The sequence below is a fragment of the Corylus avellana genome, chromosome 2, assembly GCF_965113065.1.
Source record: "Corylus avellana chromosome 2, dhCorAvel1.hap1.2, whole genome shotgun sequence".
NCBI lineage: Eukaryota > Viridiplantae > Streptophyta > Magnoliopsida > Fagales > Betulaceae > Corylus > Corylus avellana.
Window position 1 is genome coordinate 38,396,429 of NC_142491.1, and position 14,161 is coordinate 38,410,589.

The following is a 14,161-nucleotide window of genomic DNA, read 5'->3' on the forward strand; positions in this document are numbered from 1 at the left end:
ACCAAGGCCTGCATCTCACTCCTCTTCTCTCCCCCTTCTCTGCAAATCTAATGTGGATTCCTTGCCTCTTTTTTTTTTTTTTTTTTTTTTTTTCACATGCATTTTTGCACATTGGTTTGGAGAGAATCCTTCGGGCCTTTCAACTCCCTTGCCCTGAACGTCAACAACAATGCTGATTGGATCACTTAAAAAACACAATCAAATGGTGATTCTTGGAAGATGACATTTTAAATCCAAAAAAGTTATTATTAATGTAGTGACGTTTGCTTAGTGACATTTGGCAAAAGACTCTAAACATAGTGACTGGATTGAATAGTAGCGATGTTTGTACAGTGAAAACGTCATTACAAGGTGACATTTAGGACGACGCCTTACCTTCCTAAAAGTGACACTTGCGCTATTCAAGTGTCACTACTCTTTTATAAAAATAAAAAATAATAATATTTTTTACCAAAAAAATATTTATAATACAAAAAAAGAAAAAAAAAAGAAACGCAGCTAATCCAAATCTTTGCCTTAGTGGCTCGTAACCTATCATGGTCCCCATAAGAACAAAGCTCTCCATAAAAGCATTTTCTCCTGGCGACCTCTCTATAACTAGAATAGTCAAGAAGGTAACTATGTAATCCAAAACTTACTCCCCTCTCTCGGATTCCTTCAAAATCAATTTTGACACTGCTATTAGAAACTCATTTTCTGTCCAAGTTGTTATCCGCAGGAACTCTGAAAGGCCATATTATCCAAGCTTTATCCCTTATTAGTCCCCATGTGATCCCAACACAGGCGAGGCTCTTGCAACTCTCTTCACTGCGAAGTTAGCAGCCTCTCTCCCGCCCCCACCCCAAGAAGTTTTGCAATGGAAGGAGACTCTCATGTGGTCATTTTTTTCTTATAACAGCACTACCAGCAGCTTTCCAACCATTTTTCATCAATTTAGAGAATAAAATTATTTTTTGATTCCTTATAACAAAAATTTACAATAGATTCCCTTATTTTTTTTCTTATATGAATTAAATATTATTTCTTTTTATTATTGCAACCAATGAGATAAGAGAAAGGAAAGAGAATTGTTGGGACATGTGAAGGAGAGAGAATCAATTTTTAATAATTTAATAATGAATTGGACATTTACAATGTTTTTCAATGCATTGGAAAACACTGTAGATGTCTTTTGATGTTGATTATATGTAGGGCTTTTGATGTAGGTATTTTTTGATAGTTTTTTTGAGATTTTTCCTAAACATAAGAAATAGAATATGCTATACGGAGTCTGCTATTAGTGTTCTAACATCCCACCATCACACAAAATTGGCCAATCTCTCCCATTATTAATATGGACATTATCTCTTCTATCCATACTTCCTCTTTTGATAAGATAAAAAAATTAACATAAGCGCAAACTTTAGCGTGTATATTATCGCTTTTTGGACGCAGCTAAAAATAGTTTCTCTAGCTTGATTTTTTTTTTTTGGTTGTTTTTTTTTTTTTTTTTTTTGACATGTCCACACAAGAGGGGGGAGAGAAATTCGAACTAGTGATCATCACTTCATTAGGCGTGGTCTTAGCCGATTGAACTACCTCTTGGGGACTTTTTGGTTGTTGTTGTTTATGTTGTGGTATTGTTGTTCCCTCATTTCTTATTCGCAGTGAGAAGAAGCCTTTTTTCCATTTCTGATAGGCTGTTGAAAAAAAAAAACTAGTGATAAAAGTAAAGTAAACCGCTGCCACGCGCATACGAAGAGACATATAAGACACGGTTAGAAATGTCAAAAGGGAGAGAAAACAGCAACAGAGAGAAGCGGTGAATCCGAAGCGATTGTTTCTTCGACTACTTTTCCTTCTTCACACCATTCCATTCCACGCGCACGGAATTGAAAATTCTCTTCGTTTCAAGATTAAGCTTTCCCTTCCTTCCTCGGCCAAACCCCACAAACCCGATCTCTCCCACTCTGTAAATCCAAATGGGAATTTCACTGAGTAGCAATAAAAGACGAAACACCCACTATCTCCACCACCCGCCACCTCCCCACTACCTCTCTGCCCCTTCTTCTTCTTCTTCTTCTTCCTCTTCTCACTATTACCCATTAGAACCCCCACCACCTCCACCACCACCTCCGCCACCACTACTACAACCACCACCACCACCACCACCCCCACATAACTATCTCCCTTATCCTCTACAACCCCATCCTTATCCTACGCACCCTCCTCCAGCTCACTCCTACATCTACTCTGGTGGATACAATTCCTGCAATTACGCCAACCCCATCACCGCTCGATTCTCCTATCAACCTTATCATCCCAATCAGGCTAATGGGTGGCTCGCACCTCGGCCGCCTGTGGGCCCGGCAGTTGAGCCGCCGCGTTACGTTGAGCATCAGAGCGCAAAGAAGGTGAAGAATGATGTGAATGTGCATAAGGACACCCTGCGGATTGCGGTCGATGAGCAGAACCCAGATCACCACTTGGTCTCTTTTGTTTTCGATGCCATGTATGATGGGAGGTGAGGGTGTTCTTTGTCTTATAGATATGTTATGCTTCAAGTTCGTGAATTTTACTGTGTTTTCTCTTTTATTTGGTGCTACATAATGTATGCGTATTAGGGTAGTGAGTAAATTGGTATGAGCGTTTATAGGAGATTTCTTGAGTTGGGTTTTTGTTATATGTTAGATTAGAGACTGTTGGCTTTGTTTGGTTGCTGAAAAAGTTATAGGAAAAGAGAAAAATGGAAGCGAAATTTTGGATCTTTCAAATGTCATTGTTTAGAAATATGTTTGTTAATCTTTAAGAAACATAAGCAATAGAAAATATCAAAACTCTAAGAATTTGTCTTTTTAATCTTTTACTTTCCTCCAGTACTCTAACCAACCAACCAGATCGATGCTATGTGTTTTAATTAGGGAAGATGAATGAGAGAGGGGAAAAAAGAAAAAAGAAGAAGAAAATTAACAGGAAAGAAGAGGAGCATTTCCAGGGCACCCAAAACAGGATAAATACCAACAAAGAAAAGAAGAAGAAGCATTAACTAGTATGCAATAATAAATTTAGGGGTTGATGGGAAACCTTCTAATCTGGCTTGCCTGAACACAGAGAAGTGGAAGGATTTAAAATGGCTGGCCACGACCAAACTATGGTTGGGCTATGGAATTTCCAATTCCTCCCCTCAGCTTGTCACCGATTAGAGACTGAAAAGCATGCATTTTCAAGTGGGGCTGGATGTATTAAATGATTCAGTTTTCTAATGCAAAAATTGGGTTCAAGTAATAGTTACTACCTGAAATTTACATGGTATTGACAGTGAGGAAAGTTGATTTTGAATTGTATTGAAGAGGCTTGTATTAGAGGAATCCCCTTATCTCTGAAAGGAGTGTGTGTGAATGGTTTATGCCTTTGTGATCATTTGGGAGTTTCATTCAGGTGTTTGGTGGGTTCGGAATAAAACTTAGTTATGACAAGCCCATTTGAAGAAAGAGCTTTGAACTTTCGGATGTGTGTTACAATTTCTTTTTTTCTTTTTTGGATGAATGATGTTGTTACCATATTGCTTCGCTGCTTACCAGCAAAATCCATTTTGCTGTTGCTTGCTATTGTTGCATTACTATCGTAAAATATCCACCATTTAAACCATCTGGTGTGAGCCATTAACTCATTAAGCTATATCAGATCTGCAAACATTTTATATGCACTTTTCTTTAAGTGTTCAAAGCACAATTTCAATAAAACAAATTATTTGATCGCAAAACGCAGTATCAGTTTGAGATTATTATAGCACCATTTCAAGGTTATCGCCATGATCATACTAGAAGTGTTATTCTTCATTTAAATATGCAATTCAAATGCCTTTGAATTGTCTAGTGTGACAAATTGGTATAGTTGAACATTTTGGCTCCTACATGTGTGTGTATGCATGCTGTGGAACAAAGGTTCTGCTAAGTAGTGAACTGTTGGTTACTATATTAATATGTGACTTGAACTTATAAACTGATTGTGATTCTGTCAGCTGTTGTCATCATAGGGATGGCTTCATGTGAAAGCTGCATCTTTTGAAACTTTACATGGATTTATATTGTATGTTTGTTAAGTTGGGACTTTGAGTTATAGATGGATGGGGGCAGGGTATTAGTACATCTGCCACATAATTTAAATGTGGGAATTTGTCCTCTATACCATGAGCACTTTAGGGTATCCCCAAGATATGTTCAGATACCGCTATACAATTACAACCCGTCTTTGCTCAATGGATACAAAATACCACCCGGTGCAACAGCCCCTGGTGCAACAACAAGCACTTGTTTGACTTGGGGGGAGGGGGGGGGGGGGGGGGTTGCTGATTTAGTGGTAGTGGGCGGAAAAGTTGCTTTGTTACCTATTCCATTAGGAACCACAGATTTTTTGGGACATCACATTCATGCATTTACGATGAAAGGTGCATTTTCTCATTTGTTGAGCCTGTTAGAGCTGTTGAATGAACACAGAGATATTTGTTCTCAATAAGTGATATATGTCAATTCTGATTTTGTCACTCATCGGATTAGTTAAAATATGAGATAATAGTCTCTGGTGTTAGTATTGATGGTGGAATGAACATTTGACTGCATAGATTCTGGAGATCAAGCCAGGTCAGGCAAAGTATAGAACAAGAATAAACTGTTCAGAATGAGCCTGGCATGGAGCAAAAATTAGAAACCATTTTGTCCGGGTTACTTACCTCCAATCTTACCACTAGTGCTGCTCTAGATTAGCTAGCCAATTAGTGCCCACTTGGGCCTACAGCTGTGGAATGGGAAGGTAGTGATCTCCCATCTTTAGCCCTTCGTGTTTTCTTTTTTTTTCTTTTTTTTTTTCTTTTTTTAAAAAGGCGTTACAATGACAAAAGTTTCTGTCAAAAGAAGCAAGGTCAGACATGGTCTTGCTTAATATCTTGCACACAGTGGGTAACTTCTCACACTGCCCTTGCCAAACTTGCCTCTTCAGCTTATAAGCTGTAAGGTTTCTTGTGCCTCAAATAAAGTACTAAAAAAATCAGAATGTTAATTCGGTAGTCTGTAACTGGACATGTTTTGATTCTGGGCCTTGAATTGTTTAGACATTTCAAGTACCAAAATATGATTAATTCTTTAAGTATCACTTGGAGTTGAAATCAATGAGCTTTGAAATTGCATAAATGGCACAATGACAATTATTTTGTAGATGTAAAGCTGCATTTACATGATGATTGATTATATAAGTGATTTGTCAATAAAATAAAATATCACCCGTTTTAAATGAGTGTTGCATACACCATGGAATGTCTTTTCGTTAATAATTTTCTTCTGGTTCTGTTTTCTGATTGACAGCATCACTATTTTCTACTTTGCCAAGGAAGAGGCGAACTGTAGGTTTGTTCCAGCACTTCCTGAAGTCTTTATGCCTGTGAGAATTCCCTTCCAGAAAGGACATGGCCAGAAATTTGTTCAGCCTTCAGGAACAGGCATTGACTTAGGCTTCTTTGAGTTGGATGATCTCTCAAAACCATCACCCGGAGAAGATGTATTTCCTTTAGTAATATCTGCTGAAACATGTTTGCCTCCTCATTCAACTAAAGAGCATCTTGGTGAGCCTGTGCCCAATGCAGACCCTCATACACAGATTACTCAAGCTATTCTAGAGAAGAACAATGAAGAACCTTTCCGAGTGAGAGTTATTAAGCAAATATTGTGGATTGATGGGGTTCGGTATGAGCTCCGTGAGATATATGGAATAGGAAGCTCAGTAGTGGAAGACTTTGATGACAGTGACCCAGGGAAGGAGTGCGTGATATGCATGACTGAACCTAAGGATACAGCTGTATTACCTTGTCGACATATGGTGAGAGTTACATCTGTATTTTCTCAATTACATTAAAATGTGACAATGATTAAAGAGAAACTGTATGCCAGTTCTTCTGCACTCATAATTGTTAATGAGATAGGATGTTAATAGTGATGATCGGGAAGCCAAGTAATGTGGATGATTTGATTCCAATGGCATGAGCTTGAGTCTTCTGATCACCTGTTTACCCTTGATTGGATCCCATCTGTGATTGCTGCAAACCAACCAATTTCATGTTGGCTATGAATTGTCAAGTTAATTGCAAACACATGAAGAGAGTTCTCACATTAGAGGTTGGGTCATTCATATGATACCCTGGCTTTGATTGTTTCCTTCATTTCCATCTTTCTGTTTGAACTGTTTCAAAGTTGTAGATCTAGCTGTTCAATGGTATGTGGTTAGAACATACCACACCATCAGTGAAGAATTTTCAATAAGCAATTTACTGATGAAAACATACAAAATTAAATTGAGAACAGTGCGTGCTATTTATGGAAATATCCTTATGATATCTTCCCAGAGGGTGAAAATCTACTTCTTGTACATATGTTGAGTTCGTTGGTACCAGTTGTGATTGTTTATGTACCATTTGCTGGAGTATAATTTTCTCTTTTCCTTTACTTTTCATATTCAAAACCTCAGTTGCTTTGTTCTGAAGTTATATATCTGGTATTTTTCAGTGTATGTGCAGCGAATGTGCAAAAGCATTGAGGATGCAATCAAATAAGTGCCCAATATGCCGTCAGCCTATCGAGGAACTTTTAGAGATCAAGATAAAAAATGGTGATCAGTAAGAGATTCTCTTCTTCATACTAAAGTTGGATTGCACGGTATGGCTGTCAACTTTTTTTTCATTTGTATGTGTTGTCACTATATCTCTCCATATATATTTTTCCTTGTATCATAAAAATTGTAACAGAATTTAATTTTCATCTGATGTTTTGTTGACTTGCAGTGTATGCGTTTGTGAATCTGTAAGTGTTCAACAGTCTTGGCAACAGGCCATTTGTCTAGTTATTGCAAGATTTTTTTTTTTTTTTTTGAAAAGCATAATAAAGGGTATGGTTATGAACTGCATGGTTATAGAATAAAGCTTGTATGAGTTGGAGCAACCTTTTTCTGATTGTAACATAATCTCACTAAGTGGTGGAACACCCCCCACCCCCCCCCCCCCCCCCCCCCCAAAAAAAAAAAAAAAAAAAAATCAGATATTATTTCATGATCCTTTCTGGTGAAAAAAAAAAGAAAAAAAAAAAAAAAGAACTTCTTAGCGCTGCCCCCTCCTTGACTGAACTTTTATTCATCGGTATATCTGTGGATTAGTGAGTGGTTTGGAGAGTCAAAAAGCAAGAAAGTATGACACTTTGAAGTTAACTGGATGAACATTCTAGGTATTGAGTAAATGCCTTCTTCCTCTTGGCTAACAGCCAAAAAGAGGCTGAGAGGGAATATTTACCATTGAAGTTAGGTATACGTGGGACAAACCAAGAATCTGGCCTTGAAAGGAACCTTTGAAGCGATGAAAACAAAATAGCCTGCAATAACACTACCATTCATTGCATGTTATTGAGCATCTTTTTGTACGTGACCTCTCTGATCTTTTTTGCCTGCCAGCTGGGGTCACAGAAATGGTTCCCCTTACAGTGCTAATAGTTACACTTTTTTTTGATAAATGTTAAAATTGTATGATGTTCATCCTATGGAACTGGAAATATATTGGGTACTTTCTAGTATTTTCTATAACTTGTATGCAGCAACTCTACAGTGTTGGAGGATTTCGGAAATCCCTCTTTGCGTGACACTACTGGTTGATGGGTAAGGCACTTTATGGTTCCACCCCAACCCCATAAGAATTTCACCGTGTACAAATTTCTGACTGAAAAATTCCAACTTGACTGCTTTATCTTTTCAGCCTGTATAATAATATTCACTTCTCTTTCAAACCTAAAATTTTTTGAAGTTCTGTAACCATGTGTATATTCACTCAGCCGTAACTTGTCCAAACATTGATGCATAACTACCTTTTTTCTCTCCTCACAAGCAATATGAACTTTTTTACTCTTGTTTAAAGTTGGTGCTTTGATAAAAATCATACATAGGGTTTCATTCTTTATATGGTGGCATCTGGTTAGGATGGAAATTGTGAAATATGGGCACACCCAATGAGGGGGAATGAGTCTAAAATTTATACATGACATTGAATGAGCAAAGCAAAAACAGAATAGAGTCTGGGCTTTCTTTGGTAGTCAGAACTTGCTAGTTGCTACTGTTTTCTTCTCAGCAACACTAAAAATGTAGAGCAAGGAAAGATTGCAGCCAGAGAACATGTGAGCCTGCTCTTTTAGCAGCCATGTAAGTTATAAGGCTTAATAAATGGCCTCCCTCAATCTGCATCTTCTTCTGTTATCAATCAGCATCGGAGGGCCATATGAAAATGGCAATGGCAATGGCTTGCCTAGCTGCTCAAGTCATTCCCTAAAAGAACATTGAGAAGAGACAAAAGAGATGTGAAAGCCTCTTCAAAATCACTCTGGCCAACCCTAATTTCCCATTGCTTTCTTACTATTGAATCCAACACACATATTTTGATTAATTATTGATATCTTAGTGAACAGGCTTCAGTAGGCTTTGGCTTTGGCTTTGAGAAAAGCAATGAACAAATCTAACGGCTACCATTGGCTTGTATTGAAGCAGGAAAGCAATGTTGGTTTAATTAGGTCCTTGGTCACCATTCAAAATGCCTTTTTACAGGTAAAGTGAGCAGTTCAAAGGGGGGAGGATGAAAGAAAAGGTAAAGGGGAAAAAAGCCACCAAGGTTTTCGTCAAGGTTTAGGCTTTTGAGAAGGAAGACAAAAAAAGAAAGGGGGTTCACATTCTCTTTCCTTTTTACCCAAATAACTTGAATAATTGAGCAAACTTTTTTCGCCAAATCCTCTTCTCAAGTCTTCTCCTTTTCAAAAGAAATTTGCTCCAATTTGACAGCAAATAAAAATCAGTGAAAAGAGAGGCGTAGGATTCAAGTATCCCATAATTGATTTGATTTTGGGCTTAAAAGAATAAATTAATAAAAACCAAATATCAAAACTTCATAATGAACTTATAACTATATTTAATTACTTGCTGGGTTTTGCTGGGTTTCCCACTTCTTTATTATTATTTAAACAATTATAAACCCTACCAAATACTTTAATTCATGATTACGCGTGGTAGACACATATTGCAATACTTGAACGAATCAAAGAATCTTTTTAACTTTATAACTTTTACTCTTTATTGAGCATATATTGAACCCCATCTAATTATCACCTCTGCTTTCTTCCTAATTACTCCATCCAACAACAACAAACCTCACGTGTACTCTAATTACTCCATTTTCTTTAACATTTCCAATTATTTTCCCGACTAATTACTTATGAATTCTAGTTGTTTAGTTTTCTCCCAAGTTATTGATCCAATAAATCATTTCTTCTTTTATTTATTTTCTCCTATATTAAATCGTATATGGATTACAATTGCAAATAAATTGGAGTAATGCTTGGAAGCATCACTTTTTTCGGAATTTATCTCAAAAAAAAAAAAAATGCGGGATGGCAAAATGGTAATATATAAGAGTAAATAATAAATGCAAAATTACTTTCTTTTTTTTGGGGGGAAACTTCACTTATCTCCCTTATACTTTCGCGCTTTTTGCAGACACCCCCCATTGTTCAAAACTTCTAACTTTGGTGTATCAAACTTTCGTTTCCTTTCAAATACCCCCTATCGTTAACTTTTGACCTTTCTACCCCTAAATTATTTTTTTAAAAAAATTATTTTTTAATAAAAAATAAGGGCACGATTGTAATTTTCCACCCTTTCCGTTAGGATTTAACAGAAAATCCTAACGGAAGGGGCAAAGTAAAAGGAAACGAAAGTTGGATACATCAAAGTGAAAGGTTTTGAACAATGGGGAGGTGTCTGCAAAAAGCACGAAAGTATAGGGGGATAAGTGAAGTTCCCCCTTCTTTTTTTTTACCATCCCACGTCACTTTTTCTGAAAAAAATTGGAAAAAGGTGAAGCTCTCAAGCATTCCTCAATGAGATTGTCCCTTTCACATAAATTCCAATCCTTATTAGTTGCTATATTTACAGTAAGTATCTGTCAATCAATATTTGATTTAGAAAGTTTATTCACTATTTTTGCACTGGCTGTTAAAGAATACGAGTTACGTACTCTCACTTTAATGTTTTTGAACCTCTAAAATGGTGTGAAAGACGTATACCAATTTTATAAAAAGGGTCTTAAAGAAAGAAGGTATAGCCTTAGACCATCCGTCTCTCTGTGTGCCAGAGTCTCATTTGCCTATTATCTGCTTATAGCACCCCCCCACTCTATCTCTTTCTCTCTCTCTCTCTCTCTCTTGCCCTGAAATAGAGAAAGCAGAATCTGAATCTGCCCCAATTCAAGGACATGAAATTCGACATCAGCAGCAGCAACAAAGGAGGGAACAACAAAGGTGCCAAGGGAGGTGTTAGTAACCAGCCCAAAGGTGGGCAACCACCAAACCCGCAGCAGCAGCAGCAGCAACATCTTCAGCAGCTTCAGCAACTTCAGCATCTTCAACAACTTCAGCAACTACAACAGATGAAAGGGTTCCAGGGTCTGAATCTGCCCCAATTCAAGGACATGAAATTGCCCGCCGCCAAGGACCAGGCCCCAAGCCAGAAGACAGTGAAGTTCGACATCAGCAGCAGCAGCAATGGAGGGAACAACAAAGGTGCCAAGGGAGGTGGTAATAACCAGCCCAAAGGTGGGCAACCACCAAACACGCAGCAGCAGCAGCAACATCTTCAACAACTTCAGCAACTACAACAGCTTCAGCAACTTCAGCATCTTCAACAACTTCAGCAACTACAACAGATGAAAGGGTTCCAGGGTCTGAATCTGCCCCAATTCAAGGACATGAAATTGCCCGCCGCGAAGGACCAGGCCCCAAGCCAGAAGACAGTGAACTTCGACTTGCCTGAGGACGATGATGACGAATTTGATGACGAGGATTTTGAAGATGACGAGTTTGAGGATGAGTTTGACGATCCCCATCATCCCCTCAATAAGATGAAACCTATGATGGGTAATGGTCAGAAGCCTAACATCCTCATTTATGTCCTGTGTTTACAAAAAATGTTGCCTTTTCCTTTATTCATAATTGCATTTGTTTTTTTTTCTAAAATTAAAAAAATAATAAAAAATGCTGGGTTATTTTTCACCACCGACATAGATGCAGAGCAGGGGAAGGTGACAGTCACTGGGAATGTAGACCCAGCAGTTCTCATCAGGAAGCTTGCGAAATCAGGTAAACATGCAGACCTCTGGGGTGCTCCACAGGCCAACAATAACAACCAGAACAACATGGCTAACCAGTTCAAGAACATGCAAATTGACAACGGCAAAGGAGGGAACAACAAAGGTGCCAAGGGAGGTGGTAATAACCAGCCCAAAGGTGGGCAACCACCAAACCCGCAGCAGCAGCAGCAACATCTTCAGCAGCTTCAGCATCTTCAACAACTTCAACAACTACAACAGATGAAAGGGTTCCAGAGTTTGAATCTGCCCCAATTCAAGGACATGAAATTGCCCGCCGCCAAGGACCAGACCCCAAGCCAGAAGACAGTGAAGTTCGACATCAGCAGCAGCAGCAAAGGAGGGAACAACAAAGGTGCCAAGGGAGGTGGTAATAACCAGCCCAAAGGTGGGCAACCACCAAACACGCAGCAGCAGCAGCAACATCTTCAACAACTTCAGCAACTACAACAGCTTCAGCAACTTCAGCATCTTCAACAACTTCAGCAACTACAACAGATGAAAGGGTTCCAGGGTCTGAATCTGCCCCAATTCAAGGACATGAAATTGCCCGCCGCCAAGGACCAGGCCCCAAGCCAGAAGACAGTGAACTTCGACTTGCCTGAGGACGATGATGACTTTGATTATGATGATGACGAATTTGATGACGAGGATTTTGAAGATGACGAGTTTGAGGATGAGTTTGATGATCCCCATCATCCCCTCAATAAGATGAAACCTATGATGGGTAATGGTCAGAAGCCTAACATCCTCATTTATGTCCTGTGTTTACAAAAAATGTTGCCTTTTCCTCTATTTATAATTGCATTTGTTTTTTTCTAATTTTTTTTTTTTAAAAAAAATGGTGGGTTATTTTTCCTTTTGTTAGGGGTTTTCACCACCGACATAGATGCAGAGCAGGGGAAGGTGACAGTCACTGGGAATGTAGACCCAGCAATTCTCATCAGGAAGCTTGCGAAATCAGGTAAACATGCAGACCTCTGGGGTGGTCCAAAGGCCAACAATAACAACCAGAACAACATGGCTAACCAGTTCAAGAACATGCAAATTGACAATGGCAAAGGAGGGAACAACAAAGGTGCCAAGGGAGGTGGTAATAACCAGCCCAAAGGTGGGCAACCACCAAACCCGCAGCAGCAGCAGCAGCAGCAACATCTTCAGCAGCTTCAGCAACTTCAGCAGCTTCAACAACTTCAGCAACTACGACAGATGAAAGGGTTCCAGGGTCTGAATCTGCCCCAATTCAAGGACCAGGCCCCAAGCCAGAAGACAGTGAACTTCGACTTGCCTGAGGACGATGATGACTTTGATTATGATGATGACAGATTTGATGGCGAGGATTTTGAAGATGACGAGTTTGAGGATGAGTTTGATGATTCCCATCATCCCCTCAATATGATGAAACCTATGATGGGTAATGGTCAGAAGCCTAACATCATGATGATGAATGGTATGATGAATGGAACTAATCCACAGCTCATGAACGCTCAGAAGGGTGGGAATGTTGGGGGTAATGCCAAAAAAGGTGGTGGTGGAGCTGTGCCGATTCAGGTGAATGGCATGGGTGGTGGGAACAATGACGGCAAAAACGGTAATCGGATTATGGGGGAAAGAAGGGTGGTGGAGGAGGAGGAGGAGGAGGAGGAGGATGAGGAAACAATCAGAATCAAGGCGGCGGCGGTGGGAAAAATGGTGGCAGAAATGGCGATGGCTTACCCCAAGATGCTAAAAATGTTTGATGTTTCCGGGCATTGAAGGGGCACAAGTCTTACGTTTGAAACCTTTATTTGGGTGTTACAAATTCCGTTCCGGTCCAGTTGAATAAACGTCATGGGTTGTTTTTGTTTTTTTTTTGTTTTTGTTTTTTTGAAGGGTTGTTTTTGTTTTGTTTTGTTTTGTTTTTTTTTTTTTTGAAGGGTTGTTTTTGTTTACATGTCCAGAAAGTTGAATGAAACGTATCTTTTATTGCTCTAGTTGTTGGTTTCATGTCTATGTTTATAAAACGTCTATGGAAACTTCTCTTTCAAATCTTTTTCATATTAAACTTCTTCCTCCACTTTAAATTTAAGCAATTTATTTTAGAAACAATTACTCTTATCATCTTCGTGTACACCGAAAGAGTTTAGGAAATGTCGTTTAATTTCAACTTCCAAATAAATATATTTTAGTTATTTTTACTTAAATTTGAATCAGTTGATCAAACACCGTACTCGAAGTCAACTTAACTTGTAGTAAAGTAGAAAATAAGCACATGTGAGTTTCGCAGATATGTCACGGGATAACACTCTGAATTCTATGTCAGTATTTGCTTTAGTCGGAAAAAGAATGAAACTCAGAAACCTGTTTTGTGAGAATTACAAGCGTTTTGTGAATGAACCCTTTTCTCTCTTTTTATTTTTTAATTTTTGTGAAGTGATTTTTGTTTACTGATTGTTTCAAAGAGAAAGAGGTCCAAGAATAACCAATTTGATTTCCTAAACTTTACTAAGTTAGGCTGTTACTTTCTCATGCTCCGAGAATATCAAGACGTTAAGATACCCGCCCCTATTACTTTCTAATCTGGCTTGCCTGAACACAGAAAAATGGAAGGATTTAGCTGGCCACGACTAGGGCTGTAATCGAGCCGAGTTTGGGCAAGTTGGGTATGTTCAGGATTGGCTTATTCACACGAGCTCGAGTCGAGCTTTAGTCGGGTACCTAAATCCTAGCTCGGTTCGACCCGCAAAGAAAAAAATGGTGTGCGAACTCGAACTCGAACTCGAGCTCGCCTATTGGTTAAGCCGAGTGCCTTATCGAGTACTCGGCTCGCTTGGCTCGAGTACTAGACAAGGCTGGAATGTCGTCCCCCAGAAACACCCCACAGAAAACAGAATGACTAAAAAAATAAAAAATAAAAATTACAGTTTACCCTCCAAAGTTGACAGCGCTTTTCAATTCAAACATCAAAGTTTCAATTTTTGCAATCTACCC

General features: G+C 38.8%; 2 protein-coding genes across 6 annotated transcripts; both read left to right on the forward strand.

Annotated features, from left to right (window-relative positions):
- Positions 1-1,771: 1,771 nt before the first annotated feature.
- LOC132185177 (putative E3 ubiquitin-protein ligase LUL4) lies at positions 1,772-6,981 on the forward strand. Of its 2 annotated transcripts, XM_059598989.2 has the most exons (4): positions 1,772-2,503; positions 5,337-5,847; positions 6,531-6,680; positions 6,806-6,981. In XM_059598989.2, exons 1-3 carry the CDS (start codon positions 1,962-1,964, stop codon positions 6,642-6,644), a joined length of 1,167 nt encoding a protein of 388 aa, XP_059454972.2. In that variant the 5' UTR covers positions 1,772-1,961; the 3' UTR covers positions 6,645-6,680; positions 6,806-6,981. The 2 variants fall into 2 exon arrangements, with proteins under 2 accessions (XP_059454972.2, XP_059454968.2); XM_059598985.2 differs by having other exon boundaries at positions 6,531-6,981.
- A 3,129-nt stretch (positions 6,982-10,110) lies between these two features.
- On the forward strand, positions 10,111-13,221 carry LOC132189322 (uncharacterized). Of its 4 annotated transcripts, none has more exons than XM_059604009.2 (3): positions 10,111-10,967; positions 11,109-11,924; positions 12,060-13,221. In XM_059604009.2, the coding sequence occupies exons 1-3, from the start codon at positions 10,301-10,303 to the stop codon at positions 12,944-12,946; spliced, it is 2,370 nt and encodes a 789-aa protein (XP_059459992.2). In that variant the 5' UTR covers positions 10,111-10,300; the 3' UTR covers positions 12,947-13,221. The 4 variants fall into 4 exon arrangements, with proteins under 4 accessions (XP_059459992.2, XP_059460019.2, XP_059460010.2 ...); XM_059604036.2 differs by having other exon boundaries at positions 10,111-10,961; positions 11,115-11,924; XM_059604027.2 differs by having other exon boundaries at positions 10,113-10,961.
- The last annotated feature ends 940 nt before the right edge of the window (positions 13,222-14,161 follow it).

What these genes read in the sequence shown, in the direction of transcription:
- LOC132185177 (XM_059598985.2), top strand. Translation starts at nt 1,962, where the DNA reads ATGGGAATTTCACTGAGTAGCAATAAAAGACGAAACACCCACTATCTC. An exon ending in GATGCCATGTATGATGGGAG is followed by an intron (nt 2,504 to 5,336) that starts GTGAGGGTGTTC and finishes TCTGATTGACAG; the next exon opens with CATCACTATTTTCTACTTTG. An exon ending in TATTACCTTGTCGACATATG is followed by an intron (nt 5,848 to 6,530) that starts GTGAGAGTTACA and finishes GGTATTTTTCAG; the next exon opens with TGTATGTGCAGCGAATGTGC.
- LOC132189322 (XM_059604009.2), top strand. Translation starts at nt 10,301, where the DNA reads ATGAAATTCGACATCAGCAGCAGCAACAAAGGAGGGAACAACAAAGGT. An exon ending in GAAACCTATGATGGGTAATG is followed by an intron (nt 10,968 to 11,108) that starts GTCAGAAGCCTA and finishes CCACCGACATAG; the next exon opens with ATGCAGAGCAGGGGAAGGTG. An exon ending in GAAACCTATGATGGGTAATG is followed by an intron (nt 11,925 to 12,059) that starts GTCAGAAGCCTA and finishes TCCTTTTGTTAG; the next exon opens with GGGTTTTCACCACCGACATA.